The sequence below is a fragment of the Lates calcarifer genome, linkage group LG7_2 (genome assembly GCF_001640805.2).
Source record: "Lates calcarifer isolate ASB-BC8 linkage group LG7_2, TLL_Latcal_v3, whole genome shotgun sequence".
NCBI lineage: Eukaryota > Metazoa > Chordata > Actinopteri > Centropomidae > Lates > Lates calcarifer.
The window spans coordinates 2,652,838-2,680,091 of NC_066854.1; the positions used below are offsets into that span (position 1 = coordinate 2,652,838).

The 27,254-nt window shown below is 39.0% G+C and overlaps 3 protein-coding genes across 14 annotated transcripts in view; 1 reads left to right on the forward strand and 2 right to left on the reverse strand.

The window, feature by feature from the left end:
- The first annotated feature begins 1,632 nt into the window (after positions 1 to 1,632).
- Positions 1,633 to 9,513, forward strand: LOC108873046 (neuronal acetylcholine receptor subunit alpha-2). Its single transcript, XM_051066118.1, has 9 exons — positions 1,633 to 1,759; positions 3,849 to 4,000; positions 4,137 to 4,181; positions 4,309 to 4,418; positions 5,369 to 5,588; positions 6,175 to 6,677; positions 6,798 to 6,814; positions 6,874 to 7,367; positions 7,461 to 9,513. Exons 1-9 carry the CDS (start codon positions 1,696 to 1,698, stop codon positions 7,584 to 7,586), a joined length of 1,731 nt encoding a protein of 576 aa, XP_050922075.1. The 5' UTR covers positions 1,633 to 1,695; the 3' UTR covers positions 7,587 to 9,513.
- A 2,922-nt stretch (positions 9,514 to 12,435) lies between these two features.
- On the reverse strand, positions 12,436 to 16,079 carry zgc:113142 (uncharacterized protein LOC503524 homolog). The gene is made up of 4 exons (XM_018661224.2): positions 14,656 to 16,079; positions 13,754 to 13,906; positions 13,528 to 13,661; positions 12,436 to 13,012 (listed from the first exon to the last, which is right to left on the reverse strand). Exons 1-4 carry the CDS (start codon positions 15,074 to 15,076, stop codon positions 12,647 to 12,649), a joined length of 1,074 nt encoding a protein of 357 aa, XP_018516740.1. The 5' UTR covers positions 15,077 to 16,079; the 3' UTR covers positions 12,436 to 12,646.
- Positions 16,080 to 16,219: 140 nt separating this feature from the next.
- LOC108873064 (inositol polyphosphate-4-phosphatase type I A) overlaps positions 16,220 to 27,254 on the reverse strand; it is a 43,626-nt gene continuing 32,591 nt past the window's right edge. For 7 of the 12 annotated variants that reach the window (XM_018661135.2, XM_018661134.2, XM_018661139.2 and 4 more), the window contains one exon: positions 19,632 to 25,918. In XM_018661135.2, the coding sequence (XP_018516651.1) occupies positions 25,738 to 25,918 (181 nt within the window). In that variant the 3' untranslated portion in view covers positions 19,632 to 25,737. Of the gene's footprint in view, positions 18,771 to 19,631; positions 25,919 to 27,254 lie in introns of those variants that run through there. The other 5 variants (XM_051066115.1, XM_051066114.1, XM_018661143.2 and 2 more) reach the window with 1 other exon arrangement.

Consider the following 27,254-nt stretch of genomic DNA (forward strand, 5'->3'; position numbering starts at 1 on the left):
CGGTTAATGGTTCAATGTCATGTATATAAATTTTATAAAAACAAATCCTTGCCAGTGTGGAAACTATTGTATTGGCACAGATTATTTTTATTAGTTCTACAAGGGTCTAAAACTGTACGTCTGTGGACAACTAGCTCTGAATTCAGCCCTTAAATGTTTAATTTTGTCATATAAAATCAATCGGACACATCTGAATGGTATTTGAATTAATTAACTGTCAATTTCATTAACAAAAACGTGCATATACAGTCCAACAATATCTCAAATTTCATTATACATGCTGGGATCACCCTTTCAAAACGCACCAGTTGTCTTAAAATGCAGAGTGATAACTTGCTAAATCCCCCAAATTCTCAAGAAAGCAAATACTGAGCACAGGTCCTCTGTATCCTTAACGGTAGCTAACCCTGCAAAGCAAGCAAAACAAGTTCAATATATACTCTAACTGTGGCCTGCAGGAGAAACAGTGTGGCGGTGAACTGTAAGTCAAACTTTATATTTAACTTCCTCCAGCTCTTCCAGTTCACTTTTCTCCTTGGCTGGTGTCATTTCCACTCACTGAGCACTTTAATCTGCTGATTCAGGCACTTTGCATGTCTGACTTAAATGATGTATTCACACCGCAGACACTACTTCATACAAAATAGAGAAAAGGGAGTAGGGGTCAGGGGAGGGTATGGCACACCGCCTGGCTCAGGCTGAGAGACTATCGACCTTGGTGGAGTGTGTATGTGTGTGTCTGGTCTCTGCAGTTGGTTAGAGACTTATTCTGGTCTCAGCTGCGCCACCCACTTAGAAATCATGGGGGAAACGACGTGTCAGAACCAGAACTTGCCTGAGAATAATCAGATTTTTACGTTTTCTTCCATGTCAAAGTAATTCAGTGACAGTTGTCAGTACATGCAATAGTACATAGCAAAAAGGAACTGTTAATGGCTAATTCGGCCTGCTTAATTTTCTACACTACATCACATTAGACATCACATTAGACATTAAAAGCCTTCACCTGTGTTAACGCATTAAATCATCGAGTTACACAGAGGGCTAAAACCTGAGCAGCGATTTTAAATAACCTATATATCTTTACTTAAGTATGCCGAATTTACCAATAACAGCTCATTTTTGCTATATAACATTGCGAGCACTGATAACAGTCACCGAATTACTTTAATACTGAAGAAAACTTTAAAACCGACTAATTCTCAGGCGAGTTCTGCAGCCTGTCCCATTAGTCCACGTTATCTCATAATGACGACATCAGGATTCCGTCATTATGAGATATTTTCTCCTAATTATAACACAGCAAGTCATAATTACGAGATAAGCTCTCCTCACTGGATCATTAAAAACTCATGCTGCTCAGCCAAACACTGTCCTTACTGAAGCTGAAGTTTGTCTGAGATTTTAGAGGAGAAAAGAAACCAAAGTCAACTTGAATATTTGCATTTTTATGGGCTGGTGCAGCCATGCAGTAATAGACTTCAGCACCATGGACAGTTGCAGCCAAGTCACTGAAGATATTACTATTATTCTCATTATCAATGTGGTGTGATACTGATGACAGGAGATAGTGAAGCAGGGGGAGGCTGAGACTGTTGGAGAGATACTCGGTGTTTGGGGGGGGGGGGGGGGGGATCACTTCTGACACAACCCGAGCTTCATCAGAGCAACACTGGACTCTGGTTTCTGTTTCAAATGGAGCGGAGAGGAGACCTGACACCGCTGCTGTGCTGCTGCTGCTGGATCCTCATCAACTGCGGTGAGTGAAGAGGTGAAACGATATTAACTGATGGGATTTATTAAACAAGACGCTGCTTTCACGGCGAAAAAATACCTATAATACTCATATTAAACTTCACAGACTTGACTTTATAAATCTTAAGGGTATTAATTTTTAATTCCATGCGTCTTCAGTTTTCCTGTAAGAATACTAATGTTATGTTAATGTAGAATCCAACTAAAATTTACAATATTTTTTCATCCTTTTGAGAGAGAAATGTTTAACCTGACATTGTTATGGCGATCGTTTAATATTTATAAGCACACATTTTATTTATTCATATGGTGCACGTCCATTTCTAAGCTCTGTAAAGCGTGATTCTGCTGTTTAATAGTGATGTGGCAGAGGCTCTGTGATATAATTAACAGTATTTATCTCTCCTGTGGTTTCATATAGTAACCCAGTAATGATTTTTTCAGCCTCCCTTAGCAATCACACTCTTGTAATATCCACATCAGTGCTTTTCTCCAGTGGATATAAAGTCATTAAAGAGAAAGGTTTATTTTAATTCCACATTAATGCATATTTGAATGTGACTGTCAGAAACGCTTGTGTTTACTTCCTATAAACATGAAGGTGAACTTTTTTTTCCAACACTTTAAAACCATTTTAGAAAAAAATCTAATTCAGTTTGAGTCACTTTTAACACAGTGACTGATTTAAAGTTTTTAACAATGCTTCATTTTTGATTATTACACCTCTACAAACTAAATCAGAGCTACATGATGCCACTAAATCCACTGGTAAAACCTTTTTAATTTAAGAAAAATGCATTTTAATTACATGAATTATAAGGGAAAACAACTTATCTGTCATAATCAGGAGTGACCTATCACCCTATCAGGGTTTAACCAAGATAATGTGTTATAAATCAGACATATAGATATCATAAAACCTGGAGTTTGGAGTCTTAATGATGAATCCTGGGACATAAACTCCAGTGTAATCCCACAACATATAATCTGTTTCTCCTCCACTGGCAGAGCCTCACCTGAAACATCATTTTCTCGGTTATAAATAACCAATATAATCACAAAAACTGGCGTTAACACACACACATTTGCACAGTTTGTGCTCTTGGCTCGCTGTTTCCTGCACTGGCTAATCCTAAATTGCTTGCTGGTGATGCCAGATTGCTCGCTAGAGTTCGAAGCAGAGACAGAGGGAGCGAGGGAGAGGCTGCTGGTCTTAAAGCGAAGAGAAAAAAGAAGAAATTTTACCACATCGTGCAGCTGCTACCAGTGTTCATTTAACCTGCAAGAGATCAAATCACATCCGACTCAGAAGGTCAAACACCTGGAATTAAAGAGGTTTATTCCAAGCATGAAATTATGCCTCTATAAGGAGTGGTGACTGCTGGGAAAATCTGACTTAATGTTGATTCTACACAGAGTTCAATTAACTCTAACTGTGAAATCAAAGTGCAGCAGATCACATCCTCCGTGTGCAGTCTGAATCTGGAAAATTTTATGAATAATAAAGCTCAGGTAATTAGTTCTCTCCAGAGATTGGACACAGTATCTCTCTCATCTGTAATGGCTTTTGGTCGTAGCAGAAAAGGAGGGAAAAGATGAGGAAAAGGGGGAGAATAACCCTTTAAAACCTCAGCAGGGGAGTGAAAGATGACAAAAGAAGGATGGAGGAGAGCAGAAGAGGAATAGAAGGAGGATACTTGGAAGATTTTATCCAGTTTCTGAAAATTAACACTTTAAAATTTAAAGAGAAGTAAACAAGAACAAATTAAAGCTGCAAATAAAGTTTCCTCCATTATCAAAAATAATAAGAAAAGAGTATAGGGAAGGAAAGCGTGACACCACTGTCTTATAAATATTACATTTTATGGGGGATATTGTGCAAGATATAATGTGTTAATTAGTGAGTTTAAAGGAGCTGGTGTTTGGATTTTGTTACTTTAAGAACAGAGTCAGGCTAGCTGTTTCCACCTGTTTCCAGTGTTTATGCTAAGCTAAGCTAACCTGCTGCAGGCTGCAACTCTTCCTCTCACGAGATCCTGACCTCTCCTTTGCCGTCCTCCTCTTCCTCCTCTCGTCCCGTCTCTCTTCGTTAGCGCTGGCTGAAGACTGGACTCGTGTCCACACTGAGGACGAGCTCTTCAGGAGCTTGTTCGGAGGCTACAGCAAGTGGACACGTCCGGCACGAAACATCACCGACGTGGTCATCGTCAAGTTTGGCCTCTCCATCGCACAGCTGATAGACGTGGTGGGAACACGCCTAAACACTGTATTTCAGCTCTCTGTCTTGTGTTTAGTCCAGACACTTTCTACATATGTTTGGAAGTTACTAGTCTGAAAACAGAGTTGACTCTTAATTGTACTTTTGTTTTCTTGGCTCTTAGGATGAGAAAAATCAGATGATGACGACCAACGTGTGGTTGAAACAGGTGGGGAAGAGACTGGCCTGTGTTTGTGTTGGACAAATATGAGTTCTCAAAAACTAAAGAGTTAAAGTTGCTGGTTTAATGTTGTTTAAACAGTAATTGTGTCTTAAAAAATGTGTATGTTTGACAGGAATGGACAGACTATAAGCTGCAGTGGACTCCCTCCGACTTCGACAACGTGACGTCCATCAGAGTTCCCTCTGAGCTCATCTGGGTGCCCGACATTGTGCTGTACAACAAGTACAAAAACACAAACAAAAAAGTTTTCTTCATCTGCATCTGCCATCAATCACTTTCTACTTCAGACTGTAATCCTTTGTTCCCCTCTTCACCGCTTTAATGTTCAATTCTGTTCCATAATCATTACACATAAATTATTACGCAGACAGAACTGAAACAGAATGTATTCTAACTTTGCAGATTGTTGTCGTTTTTCTGGATGTATGAGACATTTTTCAGGGTGCAAACAAATGCACAGACAACCAAGGACACACATACTGTACCTGAACAGATGATTCTGAATTTCTGTAGGTGGAGCTGAAAATTATCTGTAGTGATCAATTACCTGCTTGATCCATAACAGCCTCCTGAAGCTGAAGAGCGTATGAGGAGGGAAGGTCACTTATATGGAGCCAAACAGCCTGATGATACCACAGCTTGATTTCTGCATATTCCTGCATAGCAACTGAAGATACATGCAAATTATCCTGTTGAATAAATGACCCTGATTCTGTTGCGGCTGCACACCAATCTTGCATCATGCAGTCTTAGTCAAAGTCTAGTTTCTTCGCTTCAGGGGTCGAGGAAGAATTAATTCTGAAGTTTTGTCTGGGAGGAGATGAAATTTTCTCCTCCTCCAGCGTTTGTTTAAACGAGCTTGCATCATGAATACAGTGTCGTTAACATTCAGTGATCAATTATTTAATGCTGCTTCTGTAAATGGGCATAGCTCCAGGTTTATTGATTCACTTTTTGAGTTTGAAACATAATGAGACGGAAACTTGGGAGCCTTGCTTAATAAGAAAACACTATATTATGCTGGAAAATCCTTCATTTTCCTCCCAGTAAACCCTCAGTGCCGTTGTCCTTTCTCTTTCTTGTCAATTTTCTTACTCCTCCTTTTCAACTTTTACCAAATGTTCTCGCCTCTCTTCTTGTCTTCTCTCCCCTTCATCTTCTTCTTTCACCAGTGCAGACGGAGAGTTCGCCGTCACCCACATGACAAAGGCCCAGCTCTTCCACACCGGTCGTGTCCGCTGGGTGCCCCCGGCCATCTACAAGTCGTCCTGCTCCATCGACGTCACCTTCTTCCCCTTCGACCAGCAGAGCTGCAAAATGAAGTTTGGCTCCTGGACGTACGACCGAGCCAAGATCGACCTGGAGCCCTTCGAGAACACCGTGGACCTGAAGGTGGGAACAGATGGATGTGGGGTTGGACTGTTCTTCGTCCTTCATGTCTTTCTCTGTTTCACTTTTCATCTTGAGTTTCTGCCATTTTGTCACAAATTGGCGCCTCTGTTCTCTTGTGATTTGCCGCTTAATGCCAGCTCTGCCTCTTTACCCCCTCTTATCTACGGTTCACACATGCTCTATTTCAGTGTTTTGTTTTGCAGCAGGATGCCAGCTAAACACTCCGGCTGCTCACTTTTTAATTAACAGAATATTTCGCAGCATCTTGTTGCACTGCAGCATGAAGTTCTGAGGAAACAAAATGTGTGGATTCATTTTTCAAGATCAGCAAAAGAGAGATGCCTTAACCTGGAGATATTTCTCTGGTTTAAAACGCTGACTGTTTGTTTATGCTGTTAGTCCAATGAAGCAATTTCAAGTATTTTTTTAGCAAAGCATTGCTTAGCACTCACTTGAAGTCACACTCTTTGTAGGATCCATCCTCTGGGTACCACAAATGTCTGTGCAAACTTTCATGGCAATCCAGCGACAGTTGCTGAGTTATTTTAGTCTGGACTGACCAATATGCTGCTCCCATGATTCCTAGGATTACTGGGAGAGCGGAGAGTGGGCGATTGTCAACGCCGTGGGCACCTATAACACCAAGAAATACGACTGCTGCCACGAGATCTACCCTGACATCACCTACTATTTTGTCATCCGCCGCCTGCCGTTGTTCTACACCATCAACCTCATCATCCCCTGCCTCCTCATCTCCTGCCTGACCGTCCTGGTTTTCTACCTTCCATCGGACTGCGGTGAGAAAATCACGCTGTGCATCTCTGTGCTGCTGTCGCTCACCGTCTTCCTGCTGCTAATCACAGAGATCATCCCGTCCACGTCCCTGGTCATACCTCTGATCGGGGAGTACCTGCTCTTCACCATGATCTTCGTCACGCTGTCAATCGTCATCACCGTGTTCGTGCTGAACGTCCACCACCGGTCGTCTGCGACTCACACCATGCCTCGATGGGTTCGGAGGCTTTTCCTGTCTGCGGTGCCACGTTGGCTGTGCATGAAGCGTCCACATCATGGCCTCAAGCCTGTCAGGTGAGAAATCAAGGAAAGTCTTCATATTGAGTTTATGTAAACAGCAAAAACAACATCCTCAGGGACATTTCAGAGTCATGTCAACGCATCTAAAGCTTTTTCTGTGTCATTTAACAACAGTTTGGTTTGGCTCAGGGGTTAGTATAGAATGATGTGGCTTGAAATGAAAACAAAAACAAAAAATGTGCAACCACAGTTAACATATTCTTGAAACCAAACCCAAACTCACTTTGTTTTCTCAGGCGGCGCCACCTGACTGATAAACTCCTCCCCGTCCGGACTCCTGGCCCCGCCCACATCACATCCACCTGGATCACAGAGTCGAGCATCGATCTCCATGGATACCGGGGTGGTGACGGTTGCCACAGCAGCCACGAGCTGAACTCCTTGGATACCAGAGATAAAATCCACTACTGCGACCTTCACGGTCACCCACACACTGACAACCTGGCGAGGTTAGGGGTGAAGACGAGGATTTCTCCCCTCTCTCCTCCTTCCCCTCCATCTCTTGGTTACACCCTCCTCCCGCAGAGACACTCCACACTCAGCTTGGACTGGGACACCCCTACTTCGGAGCGTGGTTCGATCCAGAGCCCATCGGCCTCTGTTCTGTCTCCTGCAGTGGTATCAGCCCTGGAGGGGGTCACCTACATCGCAGAGCATCTGAGAGCAGAGGACGCAGACTTTTCAGCAAGTGCAGTCTCTTTTTGTTGAGAAGAAGATTGAATTGATATCTAAACTTTAATAATCTCCTCTTCTTCTTGTCTTTTCTTGTCTCTTCAGGTGAAGGAGGACTGGAAGTATGTTGCCATGGTTGTGGACCGGATCTTCCTGTGGATGTTCATTATCGTGTGTCTGCTGGGAACAGTGGGACTCTTCCTGCCTCCGTGGCTCTCTGGGATGATTTAGTTCTGCTCTTACTATAAAAAGATTTTAAACTATTAAACTTGTAAACAACTTAAGCAGAGAAGGTGGACTGATATGTTCTGTAAGTATGAAAAAAGACGTTTCAGTCACAAAAACTCATGCCTCTTATGTTTCCTAGGGAGGAAGGGAACACTTTTGCCCTGATATCCTTCCGTGGTTGAAATTTCACAATGTGATGCAACCACTCAGTACATGTAAAACTGGAAATATGCAGCTTAATTGCAATGATGTTTGTTTTAGTCAGAAAACCCAAAGATACTTAATTTACAATGACATGTAACAGAGAAAAGCAGAAAAGACTCAGATATAAGAAGCAGATGTTTGGTATTTTGCTTGAAAAATGGTCTTTGAAATGCACAAACAGACATTTCATCTCTTATACTGTGTATGTCTCTTTCATTTCTGCAGAATATGTTGATTTCTTTGAGATAAGTCAGCCACCTGTGACGTTAGGCTTGTTAACAGGTGATGTCAAAGTCCATCAGCCAATACTGAGTGAGGAGAAAAACTGACAGAAGGTGTAAAGAGGACTGACAGTGGAAAAGAAAGAAGGATCTGATATAACTAACTAGTCCTTGTGTTGGTAAAGCAAGCTCAGAGGAGGCAAAGTGTGACTTTAGCACTCACCATCCTACATGAAGAAAGCCAAGAAGATGAGAGAGAAGAAGACACAAGAAGAAATAGTCCCTTAATATGAACTCTAAGTATTACGACTCTGATTGGTTAATTACACTGAATTAAAGTAGCTGTTAATCATTACATTTTAAAGTTTCTCTCCAGTCCTCATTATCATGTCTTCTCCTTTAATTACAATGTGATATAATCAGGTCACAGGTGACTTAATCCCACCACAGTAAACTCTCTACTCTCTTTTATTTAACCTCGTACTGCAGGTGAAAGCAGGTGTCAGTGTCAGAGAATAAAGGCAGCTTTTACATTTTAGAATAGATAATCAGACTGTAATTAAATGTAGATTAGAAACAGGAAACTGAAACGACAAATGGTGCGGTGAAAAAGTAATGTAAAGGTATTTCATTTGGAAATTTTGGTGAACTAACCCTTTAAACTGTATGAAAAGCAGTTCATATTTCTACCAGCTGGGCGCAGCAGTATCACACATACCAACACAGCTGGTGTCTTAACCCATAAAAGCCTCAGGAGAAGTTGGTTGTTTGTAAAGTTGTGTTACTGTAGCATAGATACAAGTAGAAAAACTTAAATACTACCACTATAAATACAACTGGTTCTACACCTATGTAACATTTAACACAAGAGTTGTTGTGTTGATAACACATAATCAAGTCCTGACATGTCCTTCATTATCTCTTATCTCTGGTGTGATCAAACATTTCTTCCTGTTGGATAACAAAGACAGAAATTCTCTTTGACTGTGAGTTGTAATTTCATGCTCAGATGACTGAAGTAGCGCGTGGTGGTTTTATTCAACTGAAGCATTCAGATTAATTCACCAAAATCCGGTTGTTTACGTCATTTGAAAGGAAGAAGGTGCTTTCATTTTTCCAGGACTGACTGTTATCGCGCTCAAATCTAGTCTTAGCAGGCCCCAGCTAAAAATACTACATCAATCAGTTGGATAATAATGATACAGCTTAAATAAAATCATTAATATAAATAATTTGAATACAAAGATCAACAGATAAATAATCCTGGGTGCTTGTTTTTTTGCACAGAGTGAGAACCTCAGAGTAAAGAGTCAAACCACTGGCCTATGACTGTGTATGTTCTCTGCAGATACATTATTACATAAATTTTGATACAAAGTTTTATGCTTTTCTAATAACTTGATGATGAAACACTCATTTTTTATTTTTCTGTGAATTTCTTCTAGACAGAAAACTGCTGGATGCATGTTCATTTTGGTTGTCTCCCAATAAACATTTTCCTTTCATTTTGACCCAACTTGTACTTAAAAACAACACTGCTGATGTGAGACGTCTTTTCAGTCACATGAAAACCTGAACAAATTGTTTGAAATGCTTCTCAACACGTCTGAAAGAAAACCAAACAGTCCTCACAATGAACTGTTGCTGTGCCGTGAGCGGGTGAAGAGGCAGGTGACAAATTAGAGGAAAAAACAACAAGTGTCTTAATAAAGATGTTGGGCCTCCGTGACCCAAAGCAGCTTGTTTCTATCATCATTCCTACAAAAGATGTTCCCTAATTGTAGAGCAGAGTCGCCAGGTTCCCAGTATCAGGTCGCCTGTTTGTCTGATCCGTTCTCGTGAATGTGATATCTCAAGAAAGCTGTTCAAATTTGGCACAAAACTTCACTTGGACTCAAGGATAAACTGTTAAGAATTTGGTGATCAGAGGTCAAAAAATTATTTAGAAGATACGTCTGAAGCATCCACAGTTTGGAATTTGTAGCCTCTTTGCCCCGATCTATTATTAAAAGCACTGTCTACCGCATTGGCTACAACTGTGTGTTGATGTGACAAAGACAAAACCTAAAGTCCTGCAAACTGTCCAAACCAGGGCAGCGCGCGTAAAACTTCTAACAATAAAACTTCTATACACAAGTCTGAGCAGTCAGCTGCCTGTTGCCTGACTTTCACACTGTTGCCACAATTGAGGCTTAGTTTGCTCTGTGACAAACTTGTAGAAATTTGCTATAAAGCCGTTGTTGTTCAACTGACCCGGGTTTAAGTCCACTAAAAACAAGAACTGTCCTTATATACATTAAGTGACTGGCCATGATGTTGTAGATTTCACTGTCAGGATTTCCCTGCAAGGAAATAAAATAAATAAATAAAAAGAGCACCAAACAATAAAAGGGTTTAGAGGCATCGCACCAGTGTTGCTACATGCACAACTCAAGATGGTCATAGAGGACGTGGACACAGTAAATGTAGAAAATAAATCTGTCTGGGACGTCGTGTATTTTCTTTACGTACTCTAATGTACGTAAAGATGTGATGATTAGTCTGTTAGTCGCAGGAAAATCAATCATCAACTAATTGTTTCAGCAGACGAATGTTTTCTGGTTTAAAGACATTACTGAGATTGTTAATGGCATTTTACAGACTGAACAATTCATTGACGATAAAAAGAATAATCACCAGATTTTTAATTTTTAAATTTTAATTTTAAAAAGCAGTCTCTCTCTCTGCAGCGTGTTAAATCAGCAGGTCATACCAGGCCATGTGAGGCTGTGGCTGCAAACCTCAGAGCATCAAACTGAACACTTTTGTTTTATTTCTCATGAATCCAACCTTTTATTTGTAAGAAAATTAATGTGTCCTCTTTCTCTTTTCCCAGAAGTTAAAATCTTCCTCTTCTCTGATATTCTTACCAACCACTGCCGGTGCTAATCTTTGCCAAACCATGGCTGTTTGTGATTGTCCCAAAACACAACTCCCGTCAAAGCTTTCTCTCTTAGTCTTATGCAATTTACGCAGAAGGAGTTGCATCTTTCCAGGGAAATAAAACCCTAATTTCATGGAATGATGGATGATGCAGCTGGTAAGTAAACTATTAATGCTAACATTAGTTATTTAGCAACAGCAAAAACTTGTGTATGGCCCCTTTAAAGGCAGTGATTGGCGTTGGAAAAGTCCTGACAGAACTCTCTCAGTCTGACAAAGGGTTCAGTGGGTCCATATGTACTGTGATAGACAGCAGGTGATCGGGCAGATGTCAGCGCCTGCTGTTCACAAACTGACGGCCACTAAAAACAAAACTCTCACTGTGTGACTTGACTTGGCAGAAGCAAGTTAGTGAAGCTCGTTAAAGCGTGAGATTCCTCGGTGTTATATGGTTTAATGGGATGTTAAAACTGGAAAATCACTTTCTGTAACCAAACTCAAGTTCAGAGAATTTAGGACACGTTCAAGAGCACAATCTGAGGAGCAAAAAACAAGCAGTGATTAATGATGAATGTTGATTCATGTTAGTCACTGATGATGAAAAAAGCATTTGATTGCAAAAGTGTTAAATTGGCTAACATTAGCCACCAGCTGCTAACAGGTCATTCCAGGCCATGTGAGTGTGCGGCCGCTAAACCCCAGAATATTAAACTGAACAACCATGTTTTATTTGTCATGAATCACACTTTTTATTCTCATCTAACCTTATTCTTATCAAACCCTCTTCTTGCCAAACCATGGCCGTTTGCAACACAAACCACTCAGAAGTTTCACTTTTAGTCTTACGCAAGTTACCCAGAAAAATGTCACATTTTACCAGGAAAATAAAATCCCAATTTCATGGGATGACGGATGGTGGATCTCACAGATTGGAGCTTGTTTTTTTTCTCACCAGTTCAACTGCAGAATGACGTTATTGCACTAACTCCTGTCTCCTACAAGACACACAGTTAATCATTATACTGATCAGAAGTAGCAGGATGACTTATTTCTCTATAAATCTTTACATTAAAGTGACAGGTGACTTCTCTCACATTGTCACATTATTGTTTGATAAACTGTCAGCATGGAAGTATTGATTATAGCTGATAATAACCATGGAATATTAATCAGGAAATGAAATAGGAGTGGACAGACAGACTGTATTTTATTTGTTTTAAATGATTATTTGTTTGTCGATGTGTTCATTCAAAATCTATCCATGTATTCACCTGTTTATGTATTTACTGTTTTTCTTATTTGTTACATGTACATTTAAATGAACCACCATGTCTGAGGCTGTCAAGCTCTTCAACTGTGCCTGAAACCTCTTTCAAAACTTAAGTTTCTACCTGAAATACATGAATTTGAAAGTCGTGCAGGGCCATGAAAAAAAGATAAATTCATGTCCATGCACAGGTTTCATGACTGTTTGATATGTAAATAACTATGCAGGTAAACACAAATATGATTGGGTATATGCTTTATTAGGATTACACACATCATTAGGTATAAAGTGTTTGTTCATACATATGTATATCTGTATATCTTTAAATAATGAGGGAAAAAGCAGCAGCTCAGAGAAGATACAAGACCAGGAATAATCATGGTGCTAATAATGACAGGATAAGTACACTGAAAATGAAGAAATGAAAAATAACCTCATAACTGTCTTTCCTATTTCACGTAAAGCATTTCTTTTCTTTTGGTGTACATGGAGCTAAAAGAAAACACAGCATCAGTGAGGACAGTGGGGAGGAAAGGGAAGAGCTGGAAGAAAAACCTGTCCATCGCAGAGACCAGCAGGTATCTGTACTTTGGCTGAGCGGACATGACTGCGTGCAGCATTGCGTTGATGACCAGGTTGGCGTCCTTGAATCCCGACTTGCACATTGACATGAAGTACTCACTGGCCAGCTCGATGTACTGATGGTTGAAGGTTTGCTTTCGCTCGTCGTCTAGTTTCTCCCAGATATCCAAAGCTGATTTCATCCTCAAGATGTTGGTGGCTCGGCCGAAATTACCCGGCTGGATGATGCTGACCTGAAAATAGAAATATTATAGCCAGTTACCTTATTATCTCAAAATTATGAAATTAAAAGTGGAAATTTTGATTTACCAAGTCAAAATCAGTCATAGTTTTCATAGTGAAGCAAATTTGTAAACAGCAGCTCAAAGTTTTGACTAAGGAAGAAAAAAAAATATTTCATTAAGGCAAAATGGTGAGATTGAGAATGGAAGTTGCATAAAACAAATGAAAACCGTCATAAATTTATATTACTATCTCAAAACTATGAGTGACTTTTTTTTAAATTTCAATTCCAGCATTTCATTTGTTTTTTTTCCCCTGTGGAGATTCCATACATATATCTAAATGATAATAAAATTCAATTCAATTCAATTTATGCTGAATAAATGACATCATGTAAAAAACAAGCAAACTCTAAAAGTTAGTTTTGTCTTATTTACCCACAGGCATCGCATTTATCCACCACAGACTTCCCACAGTGTCACAGGATTTGTGTGTGTGTGTGTTTTTTATTCCAGCATTACTGCACCTTCACGCCAAAACTGGCCATTTCAACCCTCAAGCAATCTGCAAACGCCTCCAGTCCCCTCTTTGACACGCTGTACGCTCCCATGTTCAGGCAGTTGAAGAAGGCGAAGATGCTTGACACATAAACCATCCGACCTGCAGCAGTCAGGAAACAGTCATTTTTTATTATTAATATCACTACAGTAAGGAGAGGGAGGTATAGTGTAGTGAGTGACGTGTAATCGTACCTTTAGCAGCACGAACCAAAGGTAGAAATGCGATAGAGGTCCTGATGCAGCCGAACAGGTTGATGTCAACCATGTTGCGGAAATCCTCAATAGTGCTCCATTCGATCTCGGCCCAGTCCGAGACCCCGGCGTTGTTTACGACCGCCCACAGACCTGTGAGTAGAAAGGTCAGAGGTTATCCTTCAGACAGAGATGAGAGATCTTTAAAGGATTAAAATGTGATGAAATGATTCAGTTTGCATCCAATGTAGTCGAGAGGTTTCAGGGAACGATTACAGTGAACAGTAGTTTCTAAATTAAGGGACATGTTTACATTTGTGAGTGAGGAGTGAAAGAAGCCATCCACCTGAAACTGGAACTTATCAGCAACAATGCAGTTTTGAGATCAAGCAGCTTAACAGCCATTCATACCATGTGACCCTAATGACTCACGGCCCAAATGTGACCGACTAGACCAGAATAACCCTTTCTAATGAGGTGAAACGTCCTCAAGAACCATCAGGCAAGCCCAGTTATCTTTGAATTTACACTTATTAGATACATACATTTATTTACACCCAGAAAAGAGAGTGTTAAGAAATAATAACAAAAAGAATATGAGATTGTAAGTCATGAAGCAAGTCAAAATTATTGTTAAAAGTAAAATTATCAACTTCCTATATTTTCTATATTATTATAATTTTGACACCAAATAGAATCCCATTTCCTCCAGTAAAAGAATAAAAATTATGATGATGTAGGTCATTGTTTTGAGATACATCAAAATAATTTCTAAAAAGTAAAACTCACTCACCTAATGTCACAACATAAGCACTCAGTGTCAAGAGAATTAGCCTCCATACACATTAAAAACTGAATCCAAACACAGTTGTGTAATTTTTTAAAGTGTGCTGAACTCTCACCTTTCTCTGGCAGGTTGTCCTGGACCATCTTCTTCGCCTGCTGCACATCTTCATCACTGGTGACGTCCAGTTTGAGGATTTTCAGATTACTGGAGCTCTGTCTGGCCAGGCTCTGGGCACCGGCTCCTTCTGGAGACAAACACCCGGCAAAGACCACAAACCCTTTGTGGTCCAAACACTGAGCCAGCTGGTATCCGAAGCCGCTGTCACAGCCGGTTATCAGCACAGCGTAGCCGTAACCGTCCTCCACATGGTTGAGGCGACGGCGGGAAACCAGCTTGGCGAGGGTGAAGAGCAGGAAGGCAGAGATGGGGAGGATGCCGATTATTTGGCCGATGAAGAAAATTGTGTTCATGTTGGTGAAGCTTCTGTGAACCTGAGGACTGCTGCTGGTGCTGACTGCCACAGAATATATACCCATTCACAACACAGCAACAGCTCGGTGTGAGGGCTCGTTTCCCTTCAGATGTGTTAATGTGCATTTCACACAATTTGTTCAGGTTTTCATGTGACTGAAAAGTTGTCTCAAAGACACTGTGTTGTGTTTTTACAGTTCAAATTACTCTTACTTTTTTTTTTTTGCAAAGTGAAAATGCCTCCAGCAGTGTCCTCTCTAGGACACATTTATATGGGATGATACGGAATTTCAATTTTAATCCCAATTACTGATTCATAATAAAACGATACAAGTTTACGTAAAAATTTTAAAAGTTACATGATTTCTTAGAGAGCGCACGCAGTCATATGAAGGCTGTTAGACTCTTTCGTGGCCTCAACAAGACCCAAAATCATACTGAACAACAGTTATGAGTCTTTTAGTCAAAGCTTTACATGCAACCAAGAGTGTTGGACACTTAGTTTTATCTTGCAGCTGTTCTTTTGCACACGTCGACCATATTTTATTTTTGTGCACTTTTGGTCTATTTTCTTTCAATGTCTAAACATTAAATGATATTTTAGACGACAGTGTTAACAGTTTGTTTTTTCCCCAGTCATCCACACTACCGCTCCTGTGGCTGAGTTGGGATCTGAAATCAGAAGAGTTGAGGCTGGTATGGCAGCAGATTAATGGCACATTTAACAGTCACATATGGGTGAAATGTTTTGCCCGAGACATATTTTTGTACGACTGTGCCATGGCCTACTGCCAAACTTGAAACCACAGCGTGCTTTTCTTTCTATTACAAACATGTCTGCCGTGAAAAGGGCCGATAAAAACTTGTTCACATCCACAGGAATCCAACTATTTTTCACTCAAAATATCAACAAGTACTTGGACAGTCCTCAAATGAATCCAATGTGATGTTTGTTTGTCTGTTTTGCTTCATACGTGTGGAACAACAGTTTACAGCTAATGACATTTTATTGCATAAAGCTTTTAGACATGAAACTGATATAAAAACTGTGATGTTTCTGTGCTATAAACTGATCTGTTTCCATTTTCTTACATAATGCTACATCAAAGTAAAGAGTGAGAAAGAAAACACGCATTTTGTGTAGTTAAGACTGGATAACTAAATGGGATTTTTCCTCATTACCCACTTAACCCGACTGTAAAGACAAATTGAAACCCATTGTATATTTATTTCAGTATCAGATATTGACAAGTTATAATATACAGCAACATTAAAACCTTCACAGATGTCTTCTTCCCGAGCGTCCGAGAACAGATCGACAGAAAGTAAAATGTTCTACACAGTACGCTGACAGAACAAAAATCTTTGCTAAGTAAATGATGTAAATACAGATAGAAATGTATTTCTAAGTCGACTGCAGTAGGATTGCCATGAGCAGTGAGTCTGACAGTGTGGTTCATGTTACAGTAAGATGCATTTTACTAAAATATGTCACATGTGATGGTGCCTAACTGTTGAAATATGCACATAAGTGGCTGCGATGTGGCTTCACAGCAGAGCTAAGTCACTGAAGATCAATGACTCCCCCTCGTGGTACAAATAGATCATTGCAGATTAATGTGGCAGTGAAGGAAAGGTCCACAACACTTGACTTTTTCAAGTAGAAATCGGTTAATTCTAAACCAGTTTAGCTGCTTCAGGGTTAAAACGGGCCCCAAACTGCTGTCTTTATCTGTGTACGATTTGAAGATGTCCCGTGCTTTTTTAAAATGTTAGTATTTAAGTATGAAAACAAATTGCATAGAAACTAAGCTTAGACTAAAGAGGTGCAACTGTAGAGATATAATTTCTCCAGCTGTGATCAATCAACTTTATATTAACCTTTGTTTTCAAATTTGACAGTTTGTCCTCAATGTTCACACCTCGTCTTGAGGAATATTTTCTCATTATCCTAAATTTTAGTTCAGTTCTCTGGACTGTAAATGAGCTGTATTGTTTTACTGATCACCTCTGACAGCAGTTCATTAAGGTGAGCGGCTTTCTCTCTGGTCGGATGTATTTCAAGCTATGTGAAGGGAAATGTAAAAGGCGTTTGTGTGCTTTAAACAAAGTGCTTGTTGGATTGTAAAACAGCATGTGAGCCCCCACCCCCCAACACAATTCAACATCAATGACAATCAGAGAATCACACCCATTTTATGCAGTGATTAACTAGGTGTGAAAGTAGGTGAGGTTTGAGCAAAAGTCTGTAGTTGTGAACAGTCGTTTGAAGGTGAAAACTGGCCGTTATAGAGAGAAGTACAATATCGTTTTTAGACCGGTGCCTCCAAACTCCCTTTTTTCATTCATCAAACTTCAATTAGAGACTATCCCCGTTTCTACAATTCACTGCAGTGAGACGACAAAGACATGTAAAAGGCACAGAGTTTTTGAGGTGATGATCAACAGGCCTCTCAACCCTTCTCAACAGGAATAAACACATTTGATAATTATAGGAACTTCTTTCCCTCTGCTACAGCGAGGTCAGTGATCACTTTTTTTTTACTAAGTGTTAATGCTGATAGTCTGTTTCTGGTCAGTGTGTTTTCAATCGTTGTGAAAGGAAATATGAAGAAAAGCCGAGCGCTGAAAACTTTGAACAATATCTACATCAGAAAATGAGGATTTCAGTCTGTAAAGTGATGACTGTCACGATAAGTCAGGTCATATTCTCTATTGTTCTTCTGATAAACAACCACACCGTCCTGCTGCCCCAAATACTCACTCGAGCACCAAATGTGGATTACTGCCACTGAAAATAGTCCCTAACAAATGCACCACTTCCTCCTGTTACAGTAACGCTTACTAAAAACAACAGTACCTGGGTGTTTTAGAAACATTATTTAAACATAAAATGATGTATTGTTGGTCTTTTCACGTGATTTGTAGATAATATGGAAAATAAAGAACAATTTAAACCTTATCCTTTGAATGCAATTAGGTGTTGTTTTTCAGTTTTTTCCCACAATATTAATTTCATAGCCTAAATATTTAATGTAAAGCTTCTACAGAAGATGTCCTAACTGCATAGATGGACACGAGACATAACGAAAAAACTAATTATTACTGTGGCTTCACAGCTGATAAATGTCTGTTTTTACCTATTTTACTTTTATTTAACTAATTTTAAACATGTGGTTTTTATGACTTTTCTCACAGTCTTTCAGTTTCTCCTGATTTTCACTTTAGAAATGAAACATAAATGTTTGTGTGGTTAGTATTGATTATATCAGTGCTTGATCAGGAGTGAGGCAGCGCTGGTCATGTACATAAAAAATAAGAACTTCTCCTACCTGGGTAAACATCCTTATTATCAGCATGTTATGATATAAGAAACTAATACAGCCCCTAAAATCAGTTGTTATACTAAAGTGGTAGAAATCTGGGTTTAGTGTGACTCTAGATCACAGAGTTTACCTCCGAACAAATCAAATCTAAAGCCTATGAAACAGTAACCAGGTGACATGATGGTCAAATTAAACTGTTTCTGAACACAGTATCTTGATTGTACCTGATCTGATCCTGGCCCAAAACAGTGTCGCCCAATAATAACGAAACATCCCAACATACTATTCTCCTCGGTCCAATCAGGTTTCGACTTTGCCGTAGGTGCCGTCGGGTGGTCGGTAGTGTTTGGGGAAGGCTTTGAGTTGCAGCGAGTTAAACGCGTACTTTCGGCATCCGACGTTCTTCACAGTGTTTTCTCGCCTGCAGCCCTCGCTGAGGAGACAGAGGAGGACACAGAGGGAATGAAGGAGGGAGGAGGAGAAAGAGGGGAGGGCGTTCACAGACAGAATGAGAGAAAAGTAGAGATGATGATTGGTGTGAATCACATTAAATTACGTCTCTGATTGCTCCATAACAGTACAAATACCTGATTAAATGATCCAGTACAACAAAAATAAATCTACTCTTTCCTCTCTACTCTAAAATTCAATCTAATACAACAATAGGAAGTTTTTACTTCCAGGTCATTGGCTCCGTGTATCTGTTGGTGACACATTTATATAACTGAAAGAAAAAAATATAACAGTGAATGCACGTCTGTAGACTTTTCAACTTAAATGTTTTGTATGTGAAAAGCCAACTTGTCGTGCATCTCACACATATATTGCAGTACATCTTCTGAATGTTTGTTCATTGTTAAGCATCAGTCAGTTCATCTTGTTAAGAGTAAAAAAAAAAAGTCTAAACATGTTTGATATTTTCACATATCATTCAGTTGTCACTATTTAAATAACTGAATTAATTGTCAAAAACTGGATTAAAAATGTAATAATTGTAAATTATTGAGTGCTACTGGTGTTGCTACAGTTCCAACTGAACACCAGTGGAGGTCAGTAAAGTAAAGAGGTCTGTAAAGACTTTTTTTCCAAACTGCTTTAGACTGAATGAGGAACAGCAAAAACTACGCAACTTCATCCACACACAAACACAAACATTGACAAACAAGATACATGGAGAGAGATTTGAGGCGTGTAGTGTTGAGGAAAGAAAACTTAAATTAAGACACAGAACTTCAGTGACAGAGATACAAGGAATGGATAACGACACATCAGATTAATCTTAAAGACCACAAAATATCATTGAAGCCTGTTTATACTCTGCAGGTGGAGGCAGAAAACATTTATTACAGGACAGTGGCTTTCAGGACACACTGACTGGAGGTTTTCTTGGGTTTGTGGTACATTTAGTGCAACGTGTAGCATGGGACACAGCGATGCTAAAGCTTTTGACATTAAACTGCTGCTGAGTCTCGTAAGGAAAGCACTGATTATAAATAAATGTGGGGAAAAAAACACATAAGACAAACAAAATTTAATATCTGACCCCGAAATCCATCAGTTTGATTAGTGCTATAAGGAAACTACTTGTGTCATGTTACAACTGTTAATGCAATAACTTCCTTTTAACATAATAACAGTTTGCAGTTCAGTATCTATGATGATATTAACATAATCAATTTTTATTTACACATTACAAATAATATAACAGGAGTGCTCAGGGGTTTTAAAGTACATGCAAACTGTTAATATGTCAACAGATTAGTATGAGAAGTAATTAAATTAACAGTTAATAGTTGTGATAAACTAAAGCACATACATATGTATATCACAGTAATCACACACATAAAGTGACCACAGCATGACCGTTATGGCACAAGCATAGTAATCACATTGTATAGATTATTCATATATATATTTATACTCTGCTTTGGAATAACTTAAGACCATATATATATATAGCAAACATTAGCATTTAGGCAATACAAGCATTTAAATACAATTTATATACAGCGGTACAAATATATTCTCTGATACATCTGGAAAAACAAAGAAAAGAATTGGCAAAATTGAGATATTTCTCTTTCAGGTCAATGATATAATGTGTTTTAATAAATATTTTAGGAAGCACTTTAGTGTAACTGCACATATAAATATGGGGCATTAATCTGAAGTTTATCGAAAATGTAAAATATTATTCCACTGGGACTTTTTCTTGAACACTTTACACCAAACAGTTACCGTTTCCTCACATCCCTGCTGCTCAGTGATTATGCATTTATATATTAGATGTAATTATAATACTCTAAGTTTAACATATACTGTAACTTCTGTCTCACAGAGGTAGCTCTAAACAAGAGTGTCACACACAGTACTACTAAAAAAAATGTTATAAATGTAATACAAAGCTAGCTTTCAGTTAGTAGCCAATTAGCTTAATGCAGCAGAATGACTGAAAACGGGGGAAACAGCTAGTCTTTTTAGAAAATCACATTACTTGTACGTGGGACCACCTGAATCATTATACTGTAGTGTGTGTGTTTGAGGTTTTAGGGGTCATCAGAGTGTGGTAAACTCCCAAAGGAGGATATTTTTGGCCTGATCCATTTCCTTACTGGGTCGATTTTAATGAGACAGACCCTCGAAACTCCGGGAAGGTGACTTGACTCTTTCATTTCGCTTCACAAGCTAAGATATTGATTTTACAATGCAGGTTTTCAATGCGTAAAGTAACCGGAGGACTTTGGGTTTCTTATCTTTAGGTGTGTTGATTCAGGGTATAAAAGCTGTTTTTGTATCATTTTGTGCTGAAAATATCAGTCGGTATTTAGCTGCAAAAATACAACAATATCAGAGGTGACACACATACAGCATCACAAAATAACACATTTTCTAGGAAGATATGAAAAGTGCATGATATGTAAGCAAAAGCATCTTAAATTCTTTTCTTCCCCAAACAAGAGTATCAGTTTGGAGCTGTGAGATCTGAGCTGAAACCATCTGAGGACATACTGATTGTAATTAATATGGTAGTTGACTATTGTAGTCATTTTTCAAGCAAAAATGCCAAACTTTTGCAGGATTAAATTAGGAAATTATATTTTTTCTTACTGTCTTTATAGACAAGACAGATTATATGCCTGAAATAAGTTTAATTTAACTCATTTTCTACCCATTTCAAGGCTACACTAAACTGGAAGTGGACTGGATTCAGACAAATACATCACATACTTTAAAACACAGATCCTACAAATCTGAATTCACCTGATAAAAACCTGACGGGAGCGTTTGGCACAAACGTGGACACATTTCTCATTTGTTCATCTTAAAGCTTAACTATAAACAAAGTAAACACGTCATATCACTCTACACAACTCGACCCTGTAAAGCTAATATTCACAATAATAGCTGCAATCTGTACCAGTTTGTCTTTGTGTACTGTACGTAGTTAAAACAACAAATTCAACATCTGGATGAATGTAAACAGGTACAGATAAATGTTGGGTGTAGAAACCACCGTACTACACTGCATAATCAAACACATTTCCCCTGAATATCCTACAGTCGTACATTCCTACATTAGGCAATTAGAAACTGCATCCTAAAGAGCACAAAGATTTCACTTTGTCAATTGGCGAGACAGAGCTAATCTTGAATTGCATTGGCATGGAAGCTGAAGAGCAGATGTGGGCTGAGTTACTGACTTACTGTAACTGATGAGGCACACTGGGACCAATTAAAGTGTTCCCAAAAAACGGTGCCATTGTTGGATGCTCCCGCCCTGAAGGCAGGTGGAAGCAAACACTCGATCTCAGGGAGTGAAAAGTATAGAAGAGGTGTCTACATCAAACATGTCACTGCTTTTAGAAATGAAGTGAACTTCTAAATAAGACCTCAGCCAGGCAAGAAGAGACCAAGGGCAACTGGAGCTAAGAAAAAACTTGAATAATGTGGAAATGGCCTTTAAATTTAAAGGACAGGTGGACTATTAATATTAAATTCAGTCTCTTCTAACACAGGAATACACATAGCCATTAAAATCAATAAAAGTATGAAACAACTGTACTATTATGTGTGTGTTTTGTGGGCCGGACTTTGTGGCCTTAAATTTAAAAAAATCATGAAGTGGAGGTTATAAATATCTAAGCAGGAAACAAATAAATTAACTATCTAGTGTTCAGATTATTTTCTTTGACTAATCAATTAACCTGTTAAACATAAACATGGATAGTACACTCCAGGATGCGCAGAATTCATTTTAGTTGTCTGTTTACAACAGCTAAATATTTTTATTTGGTGTGATTTCATTGCTCCTCCTGGTTGATTCCACCAGAGAAGACACAGTGTGCAAATATAAAACTCAAGGCGGGGTATTTGCCTGTTTCTGCTACAACTTGCTACACAGGAAAATGCACATACTGCCCTTCATTCACACAGCTCCTTATCTTTAGGAAATGGGTCATGTGTGTTGTCATGGGGCTTGATCCTTTGGCTTTCTGGCCTGTTCATTTGCAAATGCGAGGTATGCATGGTATTTAAAGTACTGTGGGCCCAATGAGGAGAGTGCAGAGGCTTCTTCTTAGTCTGGCTGATGTATTTATGCGAGTTCACTTCATCTACCTCTGAGCAAACAGGACTATAAATACATTTTCAAATACTTTGATCCTCAGTTTATCTGCTACTGTGACACAGATAATGAATTGACTAGACTGAGTCATTCCTAATATTAATACAATTCCTAAACAAAGGCTATTTCAGTCAGTGATAAGTAATAACTGACCCAGATCTGCTGGAAAGTGCACAGGCTGACGTAGAAGCAAACAACCTCCTTCTACTGTCTAGAAAAGCAGGAAGACCTAAAGAAATAAAAACGAGCAAATGCTGCCTGAAAAAATAGATATAAGCCGAAGTAGACTTGCTTAATTTTGGCACCAAAATAAAAGCTTCTGTTTCCTGCATTTGAGCTTGTTTTAAGTGCAAAAGCACATGGAAGACAATGATAAATCAAACAAGCTAAAAGAAAAAGCCAGCTGTTTGTGCAAAGCTTAAATTATAAATGAGGTTTTATGATAGCTACTATCAACAATAACTCTTTCCTGAAAACAAAACTTTATGTATAATCTGCTTATTTTTATACATATTCACAACTCAGGGGTAATTTCTGTTTCAGAAATATACTAACGGTCACTTTCTTTTTGTTACCAGTGACTGTTTTGTGTTGTTATAATGAAGAATAAGGCAGAGAACTCACTCACAGTCACACAGATCATCAAGGGTGGAGCACAATCTGTCCATTAGAGGGCACTATTCACTAAAAATGTGAAGATCCATCAAGTTTCCTCATTGGGTCTGATATCCTTATTCTTGTTCATCATCATAAACCACGTGTGCAGACAGGGATCCTGAACTCCATCTGTTATAATCATCCAGACTTTTTATATTTTATCTCTGAAGTTTTTTCACAGGAAATGACTCTATGTTCACACTAAGCCGGCTGAATCTGAATACGTTTTGGTTTTTGCTTTTTTAAAAGCAGCAGCCTGATGTTTTTGAGTCTTGTTTTGTTATTTTATAGCGGTCATTAAAGCTGTAATCCTTATTAATGAAGCACTAATTAAGATTTTTTTCCGTAATAGCCTCTCAATGTATTTCTAATCTGTAACTACTTTTTGTAGTAGTTTTCTTTCAGGTTGGATTCAAATTGCATAAACATAAAGACTATTTGATGTCACTGATATCAGCCTGTTCGCTGTATCAATAAGTTACTACTGTTACTGATAGAAACCTTTTTCAGCTGCTGCTTCTTCACATTCAACACTGCAAAAAGTGAAATCTAAGGCAACATATGCTTGTGTTAGATACTTCTTCTTATCGGGCAGTTTTTATGTCAGAACTTTTCACTTGTTTCAAGCTTAATTAGGTTAATAAGATATTATAACTCTGTTACTGAGATTTTATCACTGGTTATGAGTAAGTTATTGCTTGAAACTAGAATTGCCAGAATTACAAAGCTAATGTTAAAATTCAGCTCTCAAAAACAAACAAAAAAAGACAATTAAATGGGACAAATATAACTTAAAATCAGCAAAAAGTTTTTCAAACATTGGCAAATGAAATTAGCTTGTTCTTTTTGCAGATACTTTTGATTATTTCAAGAAACATTTCCTTATTTTATTGCTTTTTTCCCTTGTTTTTGAGAGCTGTGTTTTTGTGCTCCTCTGCTTAAACACAGAATGACTTTTATTGTGAAGCAGTCACAGGAAATTTGTCACAGAGATCCGCGATCGTTCCACCAGGACTGAAATCTTAAGGATTACAATTTTAACCTCTGTTTATTTTAAGTTGTCTCGCAGCTTTGTGATCATAAAATAATGACTGACCTGTGATTAAATGGTGGAAGAAAAATTTGTATATTTTACTTAAATTAAAGTAGCAATACCACTCTGTAAAAATGTTAAAGTCCTGCAATCAAAACTTTACTTAAGTACAAAAGTTAATCAGCAAAATGTACTTAAAGTATCTAAAGTAAAAGTCCTCATTAGGCTGAATGGCCCCTTTCAGGATTTTATTTCATATTATTGTAGTATTATAAATGAGGCTTTAACAGGTACACAGCACTTTAATGAAACTTTACTGACTTCAAACACTGTGGTTGTTAAATCTATAACGATGCATCATATTTTGTGTTTGTTCGTAAAATCATAATTTACAAAGTAACTTTAACTTTCGGATAAATGTAGTGGAGTAAAAAATACAATATTTGCTCCTGAAATGTAGTGCAGTACAAGTATTAAGTTGCATAAATTGCAAGTAAACTACTTCAAAATTGTACTTAAGCACAGTACTAGAATAAGTTACTTTCCACCACTGACAGAAACAGATCACTTAGTTTGACTGTATTAAAACACAGTAAGTGATACGAGCAGGAGGTTTGTGCAGCTGAGACAATGCACAGTTTTGTAGTTTTCAGATGGAAAATAAAGAGACGTTATGGTTCATGATCTTTCTAGATTTAGCCAGCTTAGTGTGGACGTAGTCTTGATGTCAAATCTATGGAACGTTTTGAGTCTCATAAAGTAAATTACAACACTTTTCCAGGCCTGTAAACCATGTGAAGTCCCTCCAAGCTAAAAAAAAAAAAGAAAACAGGAAGTGTCCATGAACAAAACAAACAAAAAAAAGAGGGCAGGGCAGGGCCCTTGATCAATGGGGCATTGGTAGTGTAAAGCCCTTATTCAGGGTGGGACAGTGTGTACATACTGTACAGTATCAGTGTGCATGAACTACACACACTCACAGGACAGTGGCACAGTTTCAGATACACCCCGGGAGTCAGTGTGGAGTATTCCCACCCCTCCTCACAAACGTTGGACCGTGCGTTATGTTTAGCCGCCCGTGACTGTTCAGCTGCAGCGGAGTTTGGCCAGGAAATAGGCCACGCTGAGGAAGATCCACACCACCAGGAGGTTGGGGCTGAGGGCCAGCAGGGGCAGCGAGTACAGGAGGCTGGGGTCCAGCCGGAAGTCACGCACCGGCAGCAAGCCGCTCAGGTTCTTCTGGATCACCCCCTCCCTCGTCCCAATGCTGCCGAGTCACGGGAGGCGGGAGGAAGGAGAAGAAGAAGAGGAGGAGGAGGAGGTGTGGAGCAGCAAAAAAAGGTTGGAGGAAGGGAAAGGAGGTGGAAGGGGAGAGATTAGGAAAGGCAGAGAGGAGGGAGGGAGGAAGAAGGAAGAGGAGAGTGAGACAGAAACAGATGAAGAAAAAGTTTAAGGTGATGGAGGAGGAAGGAGGAAATGAGAAGAATATGAAAGAAGAGGAAGAGGAGGAAGAGGAGGAGGAGGAGGGAAGGAGGGAGATGCACGGGGAAGGAGTAGCATGTGTCACACCAAAGCCAAAATAAACAGATGGCATGCAGAGAGGTGAAATGGAAAAATGGCCACAGCCATGATGAGAGTTTCCACAGAGTGACAGAAAAACAACAACAATATAACAAAGTAATAAAAATCATATCGAGGTCACAACGAATGGAAATGAATCACGGACCAACCAGAATAATAAAAACAAAACAAATCCCGCGAAAAAAATGAGCCGATCGTAAAACAAACAACGGGGAAACAGAGGAGGAGGAAAAAGGAGAAGGAGGAGAGAGAGAAAAAAGAGAAAATTAAGAAAGATGCTTCTATCAGAAAAGGAAAGAAGGTAAGAAAATACAGCAATGGCTCTCCATGTTTATATCCTCTAAGACATGGGGTGAAGGAGGGAGGGAAAAATGGCGGGAAAAACGTCTTGGTTTCACTTGTGACAAATGAAAACCAAGTGCAAACTGGGAAAACCACCCTTTAAATAAAGTAAGAAATGCATACAGAGCTATTACAGGTGCAGGACTCAACTTTAAAATGTCTTTTAAGGGTGTATTATTCACTTATTTTCAACTATGTATGGACAAGAAGGAAAACGGGGGGATGAAGGGGAAATCTGGAGGGAAGTGGAACAGTATCTCCAAGCTTTTTCCAAACATGCATCACAACTTAAAACCATTCCAAATAATGCAAACTATGTAATATTATTCTCATGCTCGTCGGCTGATGAGGCAGAGGGGAGGGGAAAAAAGGGGGGGGAGATGTGAGGAGAGAGGGAAAAAGGGGGGAGGAAAAGGTGAAGAGACATTGTATCATGCGAGTATCTGTGGGACTTTTATTGAGCACAGGTACAGTGAAGACAGGTGTGTTTACATCCTTTACACAGGCTTAACAGCAACATATTTACAACATAAAGTCACACTTTGAACACACAGAAAGTTGACACTTGAGTATAAACTTTCATATTGTTACTGAGAGTTGCTGTAACTAGGAGGAAATCACATTTTCAGGAGGCTGTAGCACTGTGGATCAATATCAATAATGCTCTGTTTGGGAATAAT